General features: G+C 37.8%; 2 protein-coding genes and 1 pseudogene across 8 annotated transcripts in view; 2 read left to right on the top strand and 1 right to left on the bottom strand.

Annotated features, from left to right (window-relative positions):
* The first annotated feature begins 375 nt into the window (after positions 1-375).
* Positions 376-2,040, top strand: LOC149848752 (cold shock domain-containing protein 4 pseudogene; annotated as a pseudogene). Of its 2 annotated transcripts, XR_016433085.1 has the most exons (2): positions 376-1,414; positions 1,741-2,040. The product of XR_016433085.1 is annotated as a cold shock domain-containing protein 4 pseudogene, transcript variant X2 (transcript). The 2 variants fall into 2 exon arrangements; XR_016433083.1 differs by lacking the exon at positions 1,741-2,040 and having other exon boundaries at positions 376-1,607.
* Positions 2,041-7,021: 4,981 nt separating this feature from the next.
* On the bottom strand, positions 7,022-10,383 carry LOC149848751 (ubiquitin-fold modifier 1). Its single transcript, XM_090012355.1, has 4 exons — positions 10,267-10,383; positions 10,057-10,154; positions 7,560-7,592; positions 7,022-7,300 (listed from the first exon to the last, which is right to left on the bottom strand). Exons 1-4 carry the CDS (start codon positions 10,332-10,334, stop codon positions 7,227-7,229), a joined length of 273 nt encoding a protein of 90 aa, XP_089868481.1. The 5' UTR covers positions 10,335-10,383; the 3' UTR covers positions 7,022-7,226.
* Positions 10,384-19,597: 9,214 nt separating this feature from the next.
* LOC149848750 (chromosome-partitioning protein, putative (DUF639)) overlaps positions 19,598-22,119 on the top strand; it is a 113,008-nt gene continuing 110,486 nt past the window's right edge. For 3 of the 5 annotated variants that reach the window (XM_089997202.1, XM_089997217.1, XM_089997229.1), the window contains exons 1-2: positions 19,625-19,947; positions 20,982-21,201. In XM_089997202.1, the coding sequence (XP_089853328.1) occupies positions 19,755-19,947; positions 20,982-21,201 (413 nt within the window). In that variant the 5' untranslated portion in view covers positions 19,625-19,754. Of the gene's footprint in view, positions 19,948-20,981; positions 21,202-22,119 lie in introns of all 5 variants that reach the window. The other 2 variants (XR_016430401.1, XM_089997209.1) reach the window with 2 other exon arrangements.

Here is a 22,119-nt window from a genome sequence, read left to right as displayed (position 1 = left end):
TCTGACTAACCCTGGCTTGCCTTAAAAAAAAAAAAAAAAGCCCTGATCCTGGTTTCTCCGTGTAAATATAAAAAAGAAGTAGATACGCGGATGTGAAACCTAATGTCAGATCAACCCTAACCCAACCCATATCCGACCCATTTTTTACTGGAAACCCGATATTTTTTCATTATTATTTCCATAGTTCACGCTAAACAAGACGTCATCCATCCCCGATTTTTTGCGCAACAACCAACGCGGCGATACCGATTGACGGCGTAGACATCCTCTTAATCCATCGATCCAATATCAACCGTCCGATCTTTGTAGCTGCGACATAGACAATAAACCTAGCGGCCCTTCTGCTGCTGCTTCCGCTTCTCCCTCTTTGCAAAACCTTTAGGCCTCTCTCTCTCTCTCTCTCTCCTTGAGGGTTTGGTTTTCCTCTTCTTCTTCTTCTTCTTCTTCTTCTTCTTCTTCTTCTTCTTGGGGTTCTTTGTGGTGGAGGATGGCACACGGGGAGAGGGGGACGGGGATGGTGAAGTGGTTCAGCGCGCAGAAAGGGTTCGGGTTCATCACGCCTGACGACGGCAGCGAGGATCTCTTCGTGCACCATTCCTCCATCAGGGGGGAGGGCTTCCGCAACCTCTCCGAGGGCGATACCGTCGAGTTCGAGATCGAGACCGGGGATGACGGCCGGACCAAGGCCGTCGACGTCACCGGCCCAGACGGTTCCCCCTTGCCCGGCGGATCATCCGGTGGTGGTGGTGGTGGAAGTTCGTTCGGTGGTGCTTGGGGTCGAGGAGGAGGCGGTGGTGGGTTCGGTGGTGCTGGATGGGGTGGTAGGGGTGGAAGAGGCGGAGGACGTGGTGGTGGTGGTTATGGAGGAAGTGGTGGTGGTGGTTATGGAGGAAGTGGTGGTGGCAGTTATGGAGGAGGTGGTGGTGGCGCTTGTTACAATTGCGGACAGCCGGGCCATTTGGCGAGGGATTGTAGCCAAGGGAGCGGTGGGCGATATGGTGGTGGTGGTGGTGGTTATGGAGGTGGTGGCGGCGGCAACAGCGGTGGCTGCTTCAATTGTGGGGAGCCGGGGCACTTCGCCCGCGAATGCCCGTCCGCGCAAAGGTGAAGGAGCTCGGACCGTTCGCTATCCGACGATCCGGAGGGCGATAATGGCGGGATGCTGATTTTCCGGCCAATTGCATCCCGGAGACTTGGGGATCGAATGGGCTTCTAGGGTTTATGCTTTATGGATTGTTGCCGTTCTTTTACTTTCTCTCTGTTTTTCTGTTTAGTTTTTGCTCGGATTATCAGTTTTGCTTGAAGTCTGGTTGGTAGAAGTGGTTTTTACTGAAGGGTTGATGAATTACGATAGCGGCAGAGGAGAAGGAGAAGAGCTGGCGTTGGTTCTCTTCATTCTCTTTTTGCTTGCCATGTGAGTAGTTCTCTTCTTCCTTTCATTTTCTGGGGGGGGGGGGTAGCCTGTTTGCTATGTTCTTCTCGTGCTCCTTTTTGTTCTTCTCATCTCAAGTGGTATGGTTTAAGTTAAGATCGGATCCATGCTGTTGGTTCCATTATATATGGATTTGATAGATAGCTGATTTTATACATCTTCTTCTTCGCTTTCATATTCATATTTTTTCTTTGTTACTGAATGGTTCTTCTCTTCTGATCCGAGTTACTTTACCCTGCTTCTATGTTGTGATTTTTTCCTTTTTTCCATTGGGACTGTTGGTTGATGGCATTTTTTTTGTTGTCTAGGATTCCAGAGTTCTCCTCTTTGGCTGTCGAATGTGGATTTTCATTCATAGGTGGTGTTTGGATGCAACCACTTATCCAGATGAATGGGAGAAGGTGGGATGTTCTATTATACATCACAATGCAATTTCACAGCTTATCCCGTTTATCTGGGTAAGTGGGTGCACCCAAACACCCCTTTACTGAAAGTTCTGTTTGCATCATTCTATAGGAGAAAGAAAAGTTTCTGGTTGAAAGTATTTGTGAGGTTTGGTTTTTCCCTGGTTACATATTCCTCACCACGTTGTGGGAAAATCATTAGGTATGAATATGTTAAGTGCCTGTGACTCCAGCGTTGAAATAGGATTTATTTCCGAAAACCAATTTTCAATATTCATATATATCGTGAAACCATTTTCTAAGCTTTGTGCCAGGCAGAGGACTGTTCCTCTATCGGGTGTTGGTTGATTGTGTTTTATGGCACATTTGCAGCGCCCTCTGAAAGTGGGGTTTTTTTCTAGTTCTTGTGATTGTAAGTGACAATCGCAGAATCTTTCAACCTGGCAACATAAACATGTCAAAGTTGAACCTGTCATTGTGATCATCTCCTGTGATTTTGTGTGCACCTCTAACAAGTGATAGTTGATCCGGGTGTGAACCTATGACCATCTCTCACAGGCTGAGGAATCTATCCTGAGAATCGCAGTTGGGACTAAAACAAACGAGCCTTGGCGCTTAGGGTGCTCTCTTTTGCCAGCACAGTGTGGAGTCTGGTTCTTTGATCCATCCGTAGTAAAAACATTAGATCTGCCTGAATTAATACTACAATTGGAGAGCTTAGTTTTATTAGGGGTCATATGAAATGAAGCACCAGAATCTAGGATCCTAGAAATCTTACCGGTAGGTGAGGAAGAGGAAAAGGAGACTGCGGCACCGGTTAAGGAGGATGAGCCTTTGAGGGGGCTGATTGTTATCATGTATTGTTGATTTCAGCTTTATGCAACAATGCATTAGTGTTGAAAAAAGTAGGTGTAGGTTTTGTAGTATGATACTCTTGAGTGTATTGGAAATTCCTTAATATGAATTTGGGCCATACACTCATTTAGTTAAAGTTACATTTTGCTCGTGGACTTGGAACCAAATTCTATGGAGAATCATAAGGTGTGTGTTTTGATTGAGGATAAGCTCCCCATGGCCCCATATGACCTGAAGGTGATTTGTTTGGTATCATGCAATCTACGTCATAGGGATATACTATTTTTAATGGTATGCTTCAAAAGTTGTCATGTTCCCTGTCCTCTTTGTCATGTTCTTGTGACATAGCTTTTGGGCCGATAATGTGTCATCATCAACAAACATTATCTCAACTACATGGGGTCTGCTTTATGAGTCTTGTTTCTCGGTTCCTTCTTATCTAGAGGATTGGAAGTCAATGATCATCACTTATAGCAATTGAATGGCTCTTGGAGTTTCTACCTTTATCTTTGATTTCTTTCATACATGATGGTTTGCCAGGACTGACTGTATTGCTAAAGTACTCCCTTTGGGATTTTCTTCTCAAGGATCTATGTACTGGAATGCTGCACGGTTTCATAATATGTTCATTCGTTCCCCTTGCAGATGATTTATGAATTCGAACCGAATCAAATGTCCTCAAAATTCTTTCCTAAAATTTATAAAATGTTTTCCAATTTGACACCATTTCATGAATCCAAAGCATTCTAAAGGCCAAGTCGTTAGTGGTATCATAGTTTAGAGTTAACTAATTAAGGCAAATTATTCAAGAAAGTTCAGCATGGGATGCCACTTGATAGTGCTTTTGAAGAGCTCAAGAATGACCAGAAAATCTCTCTCTTTGTGTGTGTGTGTGTGTGTGTGTGAAACAGACCTGATTCCTCTCCCATTTACAGTTGGGGTATGTATTTGGTATGATCATTTGTACAGTAGTTGGAATCTGATTCTGCAAGTGTTTTGTTTTTACTCAGCTTGATGTTGTAGATGTGTTTTGCATGTTTGAATTACTAGGAATCAACCTTTGGACCGTCTTTTTCGGTGAAAAAACATGATTTTTGAGTCAAAAGTTGTAGCATTTACAGCTTTTGATTTTTCAGTTGTAAAAAAACCTGCAATTGTGTTGGAATTCAGCAATCCAAACACCAGTTTCCATTAAACCAAACATATCACATCTATTAGGTTAGATTGACCTAAAAAGAAGGGTTGGAAAGAGCTTGGGGAGGATTGTAGTTGACATTTACAAGGGTCCTCTCTCCCTTTCTAATTGTATTCCCGGCACATGAAGTGTACCCTTTGAGAGAGAGAGAGACCATGTTTTAAGGCTATGTTAAGGAGCCTTGCATTGAGATGAAAACACCGTTTCCATGTGTTGCCAAGATATGGTTTTGCCAAAAAGTGGGTGTTGAGGATGAAGTGCCAAAAACCATTTAGGCTCTGTTTGGGCGGTAGCTGGAGAGACAATTAAGAAATCCACAATTGTTGTGGATTTGGAATTTTCAGCTTGCTTGCTTGTTTGGTACATAAAGTTTTAGTCATAAATTTACCAAATCCGTCTTAAGCTGTTTGGGATTAGTTGTGGATTTGGCAGTTGTTGCCCCCAGCCACTAGTTCCCAAACAAACCTAGAAAATGTACAATAGCATTTGTGGATTTAGACCCTTGCTTTGACCATGTTTTGGACAAATTAAAGTCCAAACATTGTCTAAACATGAGATCGAGTACAACGGTGTTTTGAGAGAACAATTTCCACAAAATCTTGACCATATTTCCTCAAATTATAAAATGTCTAGTTGTGCATTAAAAATTGAACCTTTTTCTGCAAAATCTAACAATTTATTCATTGTTATGATATTCTAAAGCTTCTGGTGGTATTTCAAGCTCCCAACCACAATTATTTACAACGGGGACAACTCAAATAAACCTTGAGAACAGGATCCTTAAAAAAGAATTTTTTATTGTGCATTATTTAGAGGTACCAAACTGCAAATCTTTGTCAACTATGCTAGTGAGAAATAATCTCAGAACTGTTCTAGAATTTCCGACTACTGACATTCAATTGTCAAAAAAGGCAATAACGTATGGTTTAAACCTTAAATTCAAGTTACAGAGGATTCTAGCAAACCCTCCCTCTGTGAGCAGAAGCTAGTCACTGACATTGATAGTGCTCTACGATGGCCGGTTGGAGAGCTTAGAGATACAGCCAGCATGCTCATGAGTACTTATGCCTCCGTTACTCCCTCCCCTTTTCATTTTTTTCCAGGCAAGTGGATATGGTTGTTTCTGGCATGGCAATAGAGGGGTTTTTGGCGAAACCCCTCCACTAACCAATCTACACAGTAATTCCCCACATCAGACCTGACAAAGCACACCCAGCCTACACCATTTTTAGTCCACAGGAGCTCAGGTTTTCTCGATATTTACTTAGGTGGTAGATGTGTTGGGAAGCAAAGCACCATCTGAGGTGGTAGTCAGCATGGCAGTTAATTACCACCTCCCACGAAAGGTGGTCTATTTGAGGCATTGGAATCGGCAGCTCCCACTGTAGTGCCCTAAATTCTCATTTTCCACACTCCCAAATGCATTCAGACACGGGGGACAGGGGGATTCCACAAATCTGCTCCGGCGACCTCCAATGGTCAGCTCCCAAAAAGAGCCTGGCATTATCTTGTAAATGGTGTTGGCACGGCAACATGCAGTCACCATGATTCTCATTGACTCCATTCTCTCGGATCAAAGCAAATGAGAATCGTTTTCTCATTTGAATGTAACTCATAATCACGATTTTGAGCCATATGGTTCCAATTAGGGATGGCAGTGGACAGGGAGAAAATGGGGCCCTACCCTGCCTCGCTCCATTTGGACCGGGGATGGAGAACATGAAATGGGGATGAAGGCGAGGATGGAGGACATGAAATGGGGATGAAGGTTAAAATCAAAACCCGTGTGGGAATGGAGGCATGGATGGACTTACGCTTTTCCCCACCCTGTCCCTGATCCCCTTTAGTAAAATAACTAAAATGCCTTTAGAGATGACAGTGGACCGGGGAGAAACGGAGCCCCGCCCCAATTGGACCGGGGATGGAGGACATGAAAGGGGAATGGAGTTTACAATCAAAACCTGTGCAGGTATGGAGGGCGGAATTTTGAGACGGAGCATTGATGGAGACCTTGTGCCCCGCCCCCGCCCGGTCCACTGCCATCCCCAATTCCAATTCATATTTGATTGGGAAACACAGGGTGGGCAGCAAAAGCAAGCATACTCGTAGTGTTTGCTTATATGCGCATTATGAAGCATTCTGTGCTTTTGTGTCTTCATTTCATTGTATATGCACCAATTTCTCTCCCATCTTCCAAGGGTGATGCCCTGTCTGGCTGTGTGCTATCTGCCTGATCTATGTTGTGAGCCCTGCAAAATGTCAACCGGTGCTTGACATGTTTTGTGGTGTCATTTATTTTGTTCAATGTGATTGCACCTAATACCGAGTGCACATGCACACGCAGGATGTAGAGATCAACATACCATCTCATTTACGTGCAGGTTGCTATTCTATGCAGGCATATGCATCACACACAAGCTATGAATAGGTCAAAAAATACACAGCCAGCTGATGAAAGAGCCAAATGCACAAAACGCATGTCGAGTAGGTTTATGCTCCATTGTGAAGGGATGCTTCAAACAAACCCTGTTGACTTTTTCATTGTTCGAAAACCCAACACCTTTGTTTCACTAACGGCCACTCCATTAACAAAACAAGGATTTTGAGTCAAAACAAATCGCATAGCACTTGAAATTGGACCACAAACGTCTAACCTTAACCAAATAACTCAATTGCACCATGGTCAAGATGGTACACACATGGATATATGGTCATAAGAAATATACATTATTAGGTCAAGAGCAGGAGACAAATATCGGCGATATTTTGAAAATATCATGATACGACATTTTAAGTTTGCCATTTTAAACTATAAAATATCACGATATTTTCATTAAAATGTGTAGCTTCACCATCATGAAAGGAAAAAGGTAAACAAAAAAGGACAAAGGTAAAAAAAAAAGGAAAAGGGCTATATGCCAATGAGATATAGTTCTAATCCTTTATTTTCGTTCATAAATTAGAGATGGTCAGTTGTGTGGAAGCCAGATTTTCATTGGAAAGGAGCAACGGTCAATCAACAGTTGCTGAGAATGGATTTTCCTTTTGTTAAGGTTTCCCATTTTCCCTAACCGAAGAGAATTGACATAACATGACAAGCATGCAACAGAAAAATCATTTGCAATTGCAACAATCGGTCCAAAATTTCATGATAAAATTGATCAGCATAAAGTATAATTGCGTTTGAATGTCTACGATTTAGAAAATGACAAAAATTACATATTTATTTCAAGGAATACCCAAAAGGCTTTTTAGCTAATCCAGTATATGAAATAGAAATACTATCTGGTACTAATTGACACACTGCCAATATCACAGTGAGAACACCTAGAATATATGATCATACATGCATCCCTCCAACTCTATCTCGAGGAATGAGACGCAACTCAGATCCATGTTTGAGGAAGACATTGCCTGAAAAAGCCAGAAATGTCAAAACAAGCAGGACCAAGCATAGCAGTAATAATAATAGCAGAGCATCAGCGGCAATAGTAGTAGTAGCAAAACAAAAGTAAAGACCTAAATGCTGCACTAAATTACTGCAATCTAAATGACCGCGAAGACCCATATATGACAACATTTTTACCAACTACAATTAACTAGCTATTTAAGAAAAAACGAATGCTAGCAAGAACAGAAAAAAAATGTCTATTGAAAAGCAAAAGAGAAATACCTGCACTTTGTTGTGGGTTGATTCCTACACCATCTGTTCCAAGATTAAGAAAATATTAATTGGTAAGATCCAAGATAATAAAAAAAAACAAAGCATATTATTGAAACCTAGAGTGCGTCTAAGAAATGAAATTGTTAAATGGTTGCAACACCGATCTAAGATCATATTATTAAAAAGCTCCATAGAAATCTATATAAAGACTCGGTCCTTGATGCACACAAAACCTCAGCTCTTATCTTCACAAAGACAGAACTGTTTGCAAGTCTTTTAGAAGGCTAATCCAAATCTTCATGTTATTTGACTAAATTTTATCATAGTACAGAAATTAATTTGGTGATAGGAGGCAATTCTTCTAGCATCAATGCCACAGATTCATCATGTATTTTTCTAAAGAAAGTTGCTTCTTAGTCTTCAGTATTCAGTAACATTATTCACAGATGCTGCTGATATGTAGCACCGGTAAACGAGCTGAACAACCCGAACAGAAGGTGTTCAAGCTTGATTCATTTTTGTGGTGAGCCAAGCCGAGTTCAAGTTCATGGCAAGCCCAAGGTAAATGAGCTGAGTTCGAGCTGGCTCATTTACAAAAAAGTATTTTATCAAAATTGAAAATAATAAGGTTTGGCTTCTAAACCTACTGAGCCAAGCTCAAACTGGCTCATTTACAAAATAAATACAATAGTTCAATGCTCTAAGCAATCAGATTTCCACTCTAAACTTATTGCTTGCAAGCCAAACACTTCAACCATCTACACTCCATGATAATAAAATATATTTATTATTAATTAACGAGCTTATACGAGTCGAACCAAGCCAAGCCAAACACCCGTTGTATGTGCACAACTTGCCAAGACTGTCAGGAATCTGAATGAGCTCTTTACGATCTGACCACAAGCCAAACTATGAACGGCTCATCTTGTTTCCCAGCCCTACTGATAACGCTACAAAGCCTCCCAAAGCACATGGGAAGCAATACAACTCAAGGTGGTTGTTTAATAACAAAAAAATTGTTTTCCTTTTCATCTGAAAAATCTGTTGTTTATCTCAATTCATACAGCTCACCATGCAGTTAGCAACCACCAACTCCATATCATAGACCATCTCTTACTATTCTTGAAGATGACCGGTCCAAGCAGCAAGCCCCTTGCCCAAGATTCATGTCTCACATCTACCTTCAGTTTCAGCCGGCTCTACTGCAAGATTTTTTGATACATGGCACAAGACCAGAATAGGTGTACAATTGACTCATCCACCCTACAACACATACCGCAAAGACACCAGGCCTGTTACAAATCCACTTCACTTGGTCTCAAGACTAAAATTAGCTTCACTAAATCCAACCTTTCCTCGAACTTCTCGTCTTTGAAAACATTCTGTATTCCATTTCAAGGTTTACAATCTCTCATACCATCAAACTTACAAGATCCTAACACTTTCACACATTGATAATAAGACCCCAGCTCATTAATAAGTTGTGCACAAACAACATCAGGATTGCTCAACTAAATTCCTCCGGATGGATATATGAAAGAATGGAATTGCCCCTTCTGTCCCCTTACTACCTTGGGCATGAGAAAATAAGAATAAAGGGAAAAGGAACCATCTTAGTTTTTTTCCCATATGATGCAACAGCAACTTTTCATGCTATGTATCTGATGGAATGCATGAAAGGGAAAAGGATGGTTCTCTTCATCTGGTACAAGGATGAGACTTGCAACCATCCTTTTCTGTCATTGCCTATAATAACAAATGTAAACAAGAGCAGCATGGGAGGCAGTTTCACCCAAGAAAAATGAAAAGGGATACACTGATTGAGTTCATGATCGACCTATATCAGGCAAGGGTCAAGCATTGTACAGACACATGTCAAGTTAGAGACACTCTTATGCTGGTTAAGTGAAAACCTTAAAAGAACGATAAGCCCTACCGAATCATTATGAAGCTATGTGACCAGAAAGTTAGCACCACAATCGAAGTTATACACTGTAACAAACCTTATACACAAGCAATGGAGAACATACCAACCACTTTAGATTATTATTTTCGAGCACTAGAACGAAATCCATTCTCAACACAAGCTTCTAATAATATGGTCATGATCTACCATCACGTGCAGCTATCTTTATTATATAAAAAGAAGGAAAGAAAGATCAAATCCACTGGTATTAAAATCTCAAATTAGGATATCTCAGGAGAAACAAACAAGTCAGGGTATCCATCAGATTGCATATGACTCACATATCCACCATCCTGAGTTACAATTACCCATTCCCCTTTTGCTCTTTCTTCTTGGGGAGCACTAAATCAATCCGATCTTTCATAGGTTCATACGGTGGCCGCTGCGAGAATATAGCAAGATTACACAGATTGATTCGGTCAAGAAATTGAGGGAATTCGACGAATGGCTCATCCATAATCACAAGCTTATGCAACTTTCTACGTATGGATGAAAGAGGAGATGAATCTACAGAAAAAAGGGTGATGGGAATGGGTCTACCGTTGGTGATGATGGCGCTGGTCTGGGGAGGAACCTTGAATTCCTCGGCGGCGAACTTCAGGACCGCCGTGAACGGGGCTTCCTCTGGAACGCTGAATCTGGTGATAGAAAAGATGGGGAAAAACTTATATAACCAAATAAAAGGAGAAATAAACAAAAGAGTTTCAGTTTCATGCATCACCAACAACTTATAGAGAGAGAGATTATTACACTTTGAAGGGGAGCTTTGGATCAGAGGTGAGGGTAACTTTGAAGGAGACTTTCCCTCCACCAGCCATGAAAGTGGGTTTGGTTGATTCTGAGCTTGAGACTTTCTCAGATGATTTTCTCAGATGATGGTGACAAGGAGGGGAAAATGGAATCTTCAAAAAAAAAAAAAAATGGATCCTGGTCACTCCACCTCTTACCCGAATCCGTTCAGGCCCAAGTGGCCAACCAAATCTGGGTTTTGTCTCTTCCATTTTAGGTAAGGTAGGGTTTACTTGTTTTCCACGATTTTTTTTTTTTTAATTTCGTTGAGAATCGGCCGATTTGTATCGTATCTTCAGAAACTTGATAAAAAATGACCTGTTTCGGGTTTTTTCTCAAATAAATCTTAAATTACTATTAAATAGTTAAGTAACGGATCGGTGTTAAACCCATTTGATGTTAAACTGCATGCTAAATAAGCTTTTCGGGCTTTTTTAATTTTATTTTTAAATTCTTACCGTAAAGATGTGATCTATGTACTTGATTTTATAGGGATCAGCTCTAGAAGCATTTGATTCCAACACATGAGTAGGTTTTTAGAAAGATCAAAAAATAAAGGTCTATGGTGTATGTTATTTGCTGATGATATTGTTTTGATTGATGAGTCTAGAGTTGGGGTTAATGCTAAGTTAGAATTATGGAGACAGACATTGGAAGTAAGAGGTTTTAAGTTAAGTAAAAGTAAGACAAAAATATATGAAATGTCGGTTTAGTAAGCAACGAAGTAGTGATGGGAGTGTAGTGAAGCTTGGTGAGCAAGAAATATCGGTGGATGACTGTTTCAAATATTTGGGATCTATCATTCAAAAGTATAGAGAAATTGATGGAGATGTAAATCATAGGACAAAGGTTGGGTGGATGAAATAGAAAAGTGCAACTGGAGTGTTGTGCGATCGTAGAATGTCATTGCGATTGAAGGAAAAGTTTTATATGACGACTATTAGGCCCGCTTTACTATATGGTACGGAATGTTGGGCTGCCAAGAGACATCATATTCAAAAAATGAGTGTAGTTGAGATGCATATGCTGAGATGGATATGTGAAAATACAATAAAAGATAAGATTCGAAACGAGGATATACGTAAGAAGGTAGGCGTTGCACCCATTGAAAATAAGATGAGAGAGAATCGTTTATGGTGGTTTGGACATATTTGGCGAAAGCCTAATGATGCTCCAGTTAGAAGGATGGCGAAATGGAAAAATATATTAGTTAAAAGAGGTTGGGGTAGGCCTAAGAAGACATGGATGGAGGTGATAGGAAAGGATATGAATGCTTTGAACCTCACCGAGGACATGGCATTGGATAAAAATGATTGGAGGAGAAGGATTCATGTGGAAGACTGAGAATGATTTTCTTTTTTGGTTCATATCACTGACCCCAATTGTTTTGGGATGAAGGTGTAGTTGTTGTTGTTTGTTGTTGAAAAATAAAGGTCCAAAATCTTTGTAAAATTTTGAGGCTCTAAACATTGTTTTTTTTCATTGAAAAGTAATTATCCAAATGTAGATTCTTAGTAAATCATCCATTCCCAACACATTTATAAAGCCCGAACCGCATAAAAAACATCGAAAAAGCCAAAAAAAACTATTTAGCACTTGGTTTAGCACCAAATGGGTTTAGCACCGACCCATTACTCTTAAATAGTTTTAATTTTTTTAATTAATATTTTTTAGACACATGTCAAATGTTGGTTACAAGTTGGCTGATGAATTGACATAGTTTTAATTGCCCGATTCACCTGAATCGTTGGCCTATCGATTTGATGGCCGATACAGATTCCACAATATTGTATAAATGTGATTTGGTTTTTGTAAGGACTATCTTTTCGATCTTTTTATTATAACATTTGAACAATTTTTTTTAATAAGAAAATCAACAGTCTACAATTTTTGTGAATATTAAAGCATAAAAAATTAGACATTTCATTAAATAAAATAGGCAAATATCGAATCCTAACAAATGAACCATGTTGGATACATTGTCATTTTAGAGTGATGTTTTACAATTTACTATAATATTGAAAATGTGATACTTTTAATTATATATTTTTTTATATAGGCGTAAGTTAATATTTGACATTTTTTTTTGTCTTCCATATTTTTCCCTGATAACAAGATTTATGATATTGTCTGAAGGGTTCTTTTTATCTAGACACTGGATTCACTTGAAGGATCCAAGTATGTTTCCTTGGACTCAATTTACTGTGGCCATGTTCATCTGGCCGAATATTCGGTTTTTAATGTTGTGACGCCCACGTCTCCAACTTGGTTGTGTGGGGCCCACAACACTTAGGTGGTCTTGGTAAAAATCTTTCATCCCTATTCAAGTCAAAGGACACGTTTGGAAGCGCGAACAACTTTCATAGGAAAATTGGTTTTTGGGTATTCCAAACACCTGATAACTTATATTTTGAGCAAACCAAGTTTACCAAAAAACTGGTTTTGAACTATATCATCCAAACAAGGCCTCAGTGTTAATTGGAGAAGTTTCTTCTCCTTTTATTTCGTAGGGAAAGCAAACCAGTTGCCTGCATTCCAACCATTTCCTTTATACTTTCAAGGAGGTACCAGTTGCCTATCCCAAATTCAACCAAGCATCAATGTCAATTTAAACACTATTTTGGAGTACTACAAAAATCCATCAACTTGCTGAAAGGTTTTTTACAAATTTTCACCTATCAGCCCTAGATGGCCTCTTCAATGCAATTGCTCATCATATGCACTAGATAACACTAGTTTTGTTTGCTCAGACACATGTACTTCAAAATCAAATTTGATTTAGAGTCATATGAATCAGAATCACACGATGCTCCTTGTGATTCTGATTCTCATTTAAATGAGAAAACAACTGCCATTTATAAAGGCAAATGAAAGTCTATTTCTCAACACTCATTTTCAGGTGTTTGTTTAGCCGATGCCAATGAGATTCATTATCTCATTTATACGAGAGCCCAAATCTCAATGAGACTTAACCAAACATGCCATACTATAGTAAATTTGCTTACTTGCTGCAAAGTTGAGTATGCCAATCCTACTGTAACATGGTATGAGATTCATTCTCTAATTTTTATGAGAAAACAACTCTCATTTATAAAGGCAAATAAAAGTCTATTTCTCAACACTCATTTTTTGATGTTTGTTTAGCCAATGCCAATGAGATTCATTATCTCGTTTATATGAGAGCCCAAATATAAATGAGAATTGGAATGTCCCTTGCTACATGATTAAAGTCACACCACAAGGATGTGGATCAATAGCGGTGACTTTTTTTGCCGCTATTGCCCTATTTATCATCACTAAAGGTCTATAATGGCAACAAAAAATGGCCATCAATTTTTTACCTCAATTGAGTTATAATGGTCACATTTAAGATCATTGTTAATGTATGACCCAACACCAGTAAAGAATTTTGTCGGAACTGAGAACACTAATAGTGTGACATTTGTGTGTTGCCCTTATAGCCTGTAACAAGGTGAATTAAGTCGATGTTATAGTCGATAATGATGAAAAGTATAAACATACACTTCAAAAAACAAGCATGCATCATCTCCGCCCCCTCCCCTACATCCTCTCTAAACCTGCAACAAACACAATTCAAAAAATAAACATATATCATCTCTAAACCTGCAATAAACACACTTTAAAAAACAAACATACATCATCTCCAACCCTCGTTTCTATATCCTCTCCAAACCTACAACACACACACTTCTAAAAACAAGCATACATCCTATTCAACCCCTCCCTCACATCATCTTCAAACATGCAATAAATACACTTCAAAAAATAAACATACATCTAGCCCAACCCCCTCCCCTATATTCTCTTTAAACATGCAACAAACACACTTCAAGAATGAGTACAATCTAATAATTCAAAAGAAAAAAAAATGTATGACAATGTTAATGATGATGATAGAAGATGATAATTCAGTCTCATAACTTATAGATATTTTAATCACATTACGATTGAAGTCTCGATAATACTTTCTCATTTTTCTACACTTTTATTAGAATCTAAAAAAACATAAAGATAACATTAATAAAAATCTTTACACATTCAATAAGGTATCAACTTAAATTCAATATATATATATATATTAGTTTATATATATTTAAAATTAGTTTATATATATATAATCAGTTTCACACTAACTACAATATTTCATTATGGTAAAAATTAATACAGGTCAAACAGAAAAAGAAAATATAAACATATATGTTTCTTTAGAACGTAACATGACATAAAAAATCATGACATGTTCATCTAACAAATAGACACTTGACAGTTATATCTATGGGAAAATAAGAGAGATATGGGATGAGGGTTCTATCTAAGATAATCTATGAAGGTCTGCATATGCTCTTTGAGCTTCCTAATTTTTTCTCTCTCTCACTCCTCAACTTCTCTCTCTCACTCTAGTTGCTTATGGAGTTGCTCCCATTCTTTTCTCTCTCACTCCCGTTAAACTCGACCGTTGAGGCTTTAACTACATCGCCTCCAGCTGAGAAGATAACTCTAAAACACAGACTTTGCCTTTGGATGGAAAGACAAATACAACCATCTCTCTCACATGTCCAGACCGCTCTTCGAGGACTTTCTCTCTCACATGTCCAAAACGCTCTTCGAGGACTTTGGCAAAGACGCCTTGCTACGACATCGACTGGCCTCCTTTTGAAGAATATGTTTCATCACTTTCAATTTTCATAGAGTGAAGTTTGTTCTGCACGACGTTAATATTTGGTTATCAGTAACTAATGATAATGTACATAATAGAACGAATAAATATGGCTTCTGCTTCACTGTTATAAATTGTAAGTTACTTATAAAAGTATCTTTTGTTTCGCTAGAGAGGAATGTCATGCGATATGAATGAGTATGCGTCTCTTTATACAACACACTCATTGTCGGTTCATGCCCTTCCATTTCAGTATACAAATAATAAATTTAGAATATATTAAATAAAACATATTTAGCACTATACTACTATATAAAAATAAATGAACTTACCCTTGTATAAAGCCTCCAGATGTATAAAGATGATCTATTGGTATGTTGGACCATCTATTTTGCTCTATTTACAAAAAAATTCTCCGTCATTCGTTGCTAAACAAAGGAAGATACATTAATTTACGGAAATCTAAAAAAGTAAACAATTATTTACTTATGAATATATATCCAATATTTATTGTCTACTAGTATTCGGTAAAAAAGTTGCAAGTCCCTTTCCACACTTCAGAGTCGACTCCCTCTGAAGCATGTTTTGTTGCTTCATCATGGTTTTCAAACCTCTTATAATGCTTGTAAAAATATTCTCACACCCTTGAGTATGATAATTGAAGTTGTTTATCCATGGTAGCATGATGTTCAGCTATATCCTTGTCCAAATCAAACTCGGTTTGCACCAAATTATCAAAATACAGTTAGTAACATTTTTTTTATCAAAATATAGTTAGGCAATATACTTACATAAACTGTCTCACGCAATACCATCTTCTCATCCTTTGGGACCTTTATGCACGGCTTCTGAGTGATATTGACTTGCTCCCTAATAATGCACGAAAGCCTCATAGAGAATACGAAGGCGCCCTCTGCCACAATTCTTTGTGTCCTAGGCTTAATAGTTACCGAAGTCTTTCGATGCTTGATTTGCTTCTGGTGGGTTACATATTTATTCTTTCCATGTTTATATTGAGAATATTATGTAGTTGTTAATTTGTTGTAAGAAACAAATATTAATAGGGATGACAATAATAAAATTTTAATTATACTAAAAAAATATATAATTAATATTTACATGAGGCCACCATGGACGACTCTAGAGCTACAATGGACTCTTGTATGTGGGAGGTCTCCTCTTCTTTTCCGTATAAGTGTTCACCATGGCTGGCAGGTGGTGAACTGATCCATGGGGAGGGAAAATGCCCGCCTCCTCATCGTGAACGATATATTGACATATGTTAATTTTATACAAACAATATTAGCTCAGACTATATTATATAGAATTGAATCATACAAGAACAACATTAAATCAAATGAATGGCAACAACGAGATCATGGAGTTATGATAACACACAATTATAAAATATAAACATGAGTCATATATATTTTTAAACTCGTTTTAAAGAGGAAAAAATAACACAAAGACACTTACATTACACTTTCTTTGTGACCCTAGATACTTTGTCAACTATTTAATAGGTCGATATTCAATTGTATTTATATCAATTTATGGGTCTAGCCATGAGTCCAACCATTTAGGACTTTTTGACAACATTTGTATGGTAAAAATAAAAAACAACAACCATAAATAGATGATGATGATTAACATGCCATCAACTATATCTTTTATTGAACACATTCTACATATAACTTGGAAATCCCAAAAGCAAGAATGTGATGAATACCAATTTAATGACTTAAAGAAGAACCAAAAACTTGGAAAGTGTGAGACAATAAATTTTTGGGACCAAATATTTAGAAATCCCAGAGAAAATCACAAAATTCTAAGAATTTGGAGAAAATGGGAGAAGATCTAAAAGTTCCTAAAGCAATAAAAATTTATAAGACAAACATAGTGCAAATTCATGGAAGTTCCAAAGGGGACTTAAAAGATCTTGGATTATGTAACAAAAAACTGTAAAAAAACCTTAAAAAGATATAAAGTACTATAAAACAAGAATTTAGAAAATTAAAGTAATTAAGAAAAATTAAGAGAATTAATAAGAAAATAGAAGAAAAACAATGACAGAAACTCATTGTAGACTTAGAGAGCTTTAAATTGGTGTCAGTTTTGAGCACTCATTTTGAGTTTTTTTTAGCATCGAGATCTAAGCCAAATACGAACAATATTTTGCAAGATTTTAAGAGCATTTTGAGCATAAAAAGGTGCATGACATGAATAACAACTCTTGAGGCTAGGATCTGATTTTCTACATTTTCCCAGGCTTTAGACTTTTGGGGAACTTTTTTTAGGGTTTTCTATGAACTTTTGACAACTTTACTTTTTGGGGGGGAGGGGTTTGAGATTTTTTCAAAGTTTTTGAAAACTTTCTTGATGTTTTTATAAAGAATTTCTTAGGGCTTTGAAAACATTCTTCAGTTTTTTGTGATTCTCTCAGGAATTTACAAAGCTATCGTAGGCTTTTCTCAAGGATTGTTCAGAACTTTGGAACTTTTTAGGAGATTTTTTAGGCCTTGTAATTTTCTTGAGGTTCATTGGATATTTTTCATGACTTTTTAAACTTTTCTAGCAATTTTTCTAGGGCTTCGAAACTTTTTCAAGGACTTCTTATCGTCATGAAAAGTGATTTTTTTAAACAATTGCGAAAACAAAACCCAAGGATCTGGTGTCTCACAAATTTAAAAAATACCAAACCACATGAGATAGTGCATTGAAACAACGAAGGAATAATAACTTTATTACTCAATAGAATAAGTATCACAATAGCAAAAATAAATAAATAATTTATAACATAGAGCCACTTTGTCAAGAACTCATAACATATTACGCTAAAGTCGCAGGCTCCATGTAGCAAATCACCCTATCACTAAGCTCTCAGTCCTGAAAAATATTTTTGAAATGCATGATAAAAACTAGAGTTCTTTGTACGAATTCATCTAAAAATCCAACTAAAAAAGAAAGAGCACAAACCAAATCCATGTATAAATTCAAATAAGTATACCAACAATAATTTCATAATCAATTTATCATTCAAGCATCTAAAACAAGTATCATGCAATAACAATTTTCATACTGGACAACATAAGTATAAATGCATGTACTAATGCAGACCAGTAAAGATGCATGCTTCAATGTACATTTAAGTTATTATCAAAGTTTTCTCTTGTATGCATGTTCCTATTAAATACACATAATTTTAGTTTTCACTTTTTCTTAAACCCATGAATACTCAAAGTGGAAAAACAATTCTCAAAGGCCAATTTAGATTACCAGTTGTAGCTTAATACATAATTTGCATTTTAATACTAAGTCCCATATTTGTTCCTTGACCGATATCATGTATCAATATCATTTATAAAAATATCAGAAATCAACATCTAATGTCGGGACATTAGAAAAATCAAATCCATTGATATTATTTTCTTTGTATACCAATAATAAAAGTTGTGTCAACAACACCACCCCCAGACAAAGGGGCTGAAATCTCTCTAAAACCATGGCTGGAAGGCGAACCACCGCATCGGGTTCACGGATACAATCACATACAAAGTGTTTGTTTTTTCACGGTTTTTTCCAAATCGTTATCTAGGATTTCTACACTGTAGAAGAGATATTCAAGAATAATTAAATATATTGTTTGATTTCTTTTACCTTTTTAACAAATTACAAGTCCTTTACACAATAATTATTTTGCAAATCTATATGCAAAACCCAACTTCGACCCTGACCCGTCACATTTTTATAGTTCTATTAATTTGGAAGGACAATGATTCCATAAACAAATTTGTAATAAATAAAAATAATTTTGGAGCAATACATGCTCCTGACCCACATGGCTTGACTATTCACATCTGACCACAAAAGTATCTCAAAGTGATTTATGCATTTTCTTTACAAAATCCCGGTGAACAACAACATACTTCTTCAAACCATGTTCACACTGCACATCCAATCACACAACAAGAATGCACATAAACATCATTTTGCATACGCATGCGAACATATGCTTACAACACATATTAACATGATCTAATTCATGCATAAGCTCTCAAACATGCACATGATCATATTGCAAACATCAAAATAAATTTTAAAATTTTCAATGCTTATAACATGAACACTTGCAACATGATAATTGAACGTATAACGCGCATAATTAACATTCAACACATGTATATGTATTATGTCTCACTTGACACCCTGACATGCGATGAACTACCTGTCCTGTTATGATAAAAGCAAGCAACAAGATGCTACTTTGCTGCCAAAAGAGCCCAGAAATATGTTGTAAATAGCACATTGAGGCTGCACAAAAGGTGCAACTCAGCTGCCCCAGCAACTCACCAAATGCATAATAGCAAAATAACATGATCTGCGTAATCAACAAACAAATGTTTGTATGCAAAATGATTTGATGTACATAACTACAAAACAAGTTTTTGGTATACTTAACAGTAAAAGCAGTCCATAAATAATTCCCATAACTTATACATGACTAAAACGTGCGAGTTTGGATTAGAGCGTCGTCTAAAACTGTAATTTGACCCATCGGAAATTTTAGAGCGCGCGAGTTTATGTGGTGGGCAAACCAGCCAGCACATAGGAACAATGGATCTATCAAGCCACCAGCAAACTGAGAAAGGCCAAATGGTCGCCCCCACTGATACTGCATAGACAACTTCGGATCAGGCCCAGAAGAGAGAGATAGAAGAAGAAGAAGGAGAAGAAAAAGAAGAAGAAGAAGAAGAAGAAGAAGAAGAAAAAGATGGGAAGCATGTATCTCGATCTCAAACAGTTCATACTTCAGCCCGAGTCTTCCTCATCCCCAAGACCCCATCTCCCCAACATGCCCAAATGGTCCCATTCAAACCAACGCTGCAAAACCAGGAGGTATCGCCACAGTGTTGTGAAGCAATCGCTTGGAGATGAGTGGAAGAAGCTTGGTAACATCGACAGAGGTTATTTTTCATATCCTCTGATCTTCTTACTCTGTTCCACAGGCTTTCGCGATATTGATTTTGCAAGTTATTTGTTGCCTCTGGATGATCATGTTTTTAATGGCTCAGAAGGTTGTTATACACAGACTTAATCTCAATCGTATCTACCAATATGAATTTAATGGTAATCCTTCATGTGGTGGGGAAACAAACCCCAAGACAAGTATGTTTTTAAGTGCTTCAGTCTATAGGTTATACCCAGTGGCGTATGATGCATGCCAATATGAGTATGCTTCCGATTGAAGACAATCATAGATTTAGTTTTAGTTTCTTTTTGGGTAACACTCTACCAACCGTCTTTATTTTTGATGTCGGCATTTCTGTTTGCCACAATTTCTCGGCTTGAGAGCAAGATGATTGATAGCTTCGTGTGCCAGTGTTTTTTAACCTTCACCATAATGTTATCTCCCTTTCATGCATATGCCTCATGCCTCATGGTGGTCCTTTGCAGCCTCAGTTGTCTTCAAACAAAGGAGTTCCAGCGGAATGAAATGCATGCCATTGTATTAGATTGTTATGCACATACAAGATTGTTATAAACAGACAAACACATTTTTTTTCCGGAGAAACCGCACCTGGGATCAGAGATCTGGCCGTCCTGGTCTTAGCCCGCGGTACCTATGGTCACGGTCCCAGCAGCGTAAAACTCCATGAGCGCCCCTCTTGACTCCTAGGGATCCGGCTTCTTTGCCTTGCTGAAGGGGTGCCCACATGGGGACTTGAACTTGGGGTACGGGGAGTGCTCCCTATCCACGAGCTTGTCACCATGTGGACAACCCCTTCCACAACGAGGAGCAGGAGGCTCCTTGGGGTCGAGGGAGCCGCAAGGTCATAATCGTATCAATCATTATTCTTTAGCAATTGTCCATCTACCAGAAGCAGATTCTGTTAGGCATCTACAATGCTGTAATGTTGTTGTATATGCGTCTGATGATTAAATAGTGTTTCTTGAATTGTCATTTGATTGCTGAATATGTGGTGGTTATTCATAACAGATGCAATTCAACACAGACTGAACATGTGGTTGTTAAAGACTCAGGCGTTATGGACTGAAATGACTTCTGTGCCAAAGAGTGGAGAAAGGAGAAACCCTGTACAAAATATTAATATTTCTGAACTGGAAGAGGTTTTCATGGCGGAGCAGACAATTGATAGCAGAACACCAAATGGGAATCTTTCTTTGGCTGCTGTTATCTCAATTGAACAATTCAGCAGGTAATACATTTATATGTAGTGAATCTATTTGCTCACTCCTTTTGTTAGACCATTGTCCATTAGATGGAAATCCTGCCAAATGGAAGCTATGCAGCTGTATTTTTGTATAAGTTTCGGTTTATTTCAAGATATACCTTCTACCATTCCAAGCTATAGACCTAGAAGCCATATAGTATGACAGCATGGAGATAGTGAGCTGTTTAATTTGAGACCAAATAAAAATAGAAGAGTCGAGAGTAGTGGTTATCCATATTTCAGCTATGTTACCTGGACACTGACACAAGTATCAGAGTCAGGGATGAGTACGAAGCATCAGACATGTTGAAGTTTGGAAAATTAGTGTTGCAGACTCTTGATGTGGTACTGAACCGCCATAACTTGTGGTGGTAGTCGTACACTCTTGATGTACATAAATCTAATCTCCACATGGTTATAATCTCCAAAAGCAAAAGCCAACCTTTGGATCGTGTTGAACATGTATTGCTTGCCATTTTCATGTGTTAAAATTGACTCCAACATGATGCTTTGGGGTAATTTTAAAGTACTCTTTCTAAAAAAAAAACCATCATTGTCTTCATGAATTCAAAACTTTCTATTATTGACCATCTTAGAAATTGGATCTGATTAACACTATTAACATAGTGAACAAATCATGTTTAACACATCTGTATGGTTAGACCTAACATTTCGTGGCTAGATCCATGCAAACAAAAGTATGCCCCATTGTAATGTATTGTGGTGTAGAACCGCAATTCATTTCCTCATCTGTGTGCATATATATATATATATACAAAAATGTGTATCGTCGGACGTCCTTAGCGTCAAATGAGCAGCCAAACGCTGGACGTCAAAAAAATTTCAAAAAAGATTCTTTAGCGGCAGTTCTTGACCGTCACCAAAGACCTGGTTGACCACCGC

Source organism: Nuphar pumila, chromosome 1 (genome assembly GCF_984573655.1).
Source record: "Nuphar pumila chromosome 1, dmNupPumi1.hap1.1, whole genome shotgun sequence".
Lineage (NCBI taxonomy): Eukaryota > Viridiplantae > Streptophyta > Magnoliopsida > Nymphaeales > Nymphaeaceae > Nuphar > Nuphar pumila.
This window is presented reverse-complemented; position numbering and strand designations above follow the sequence as displayed.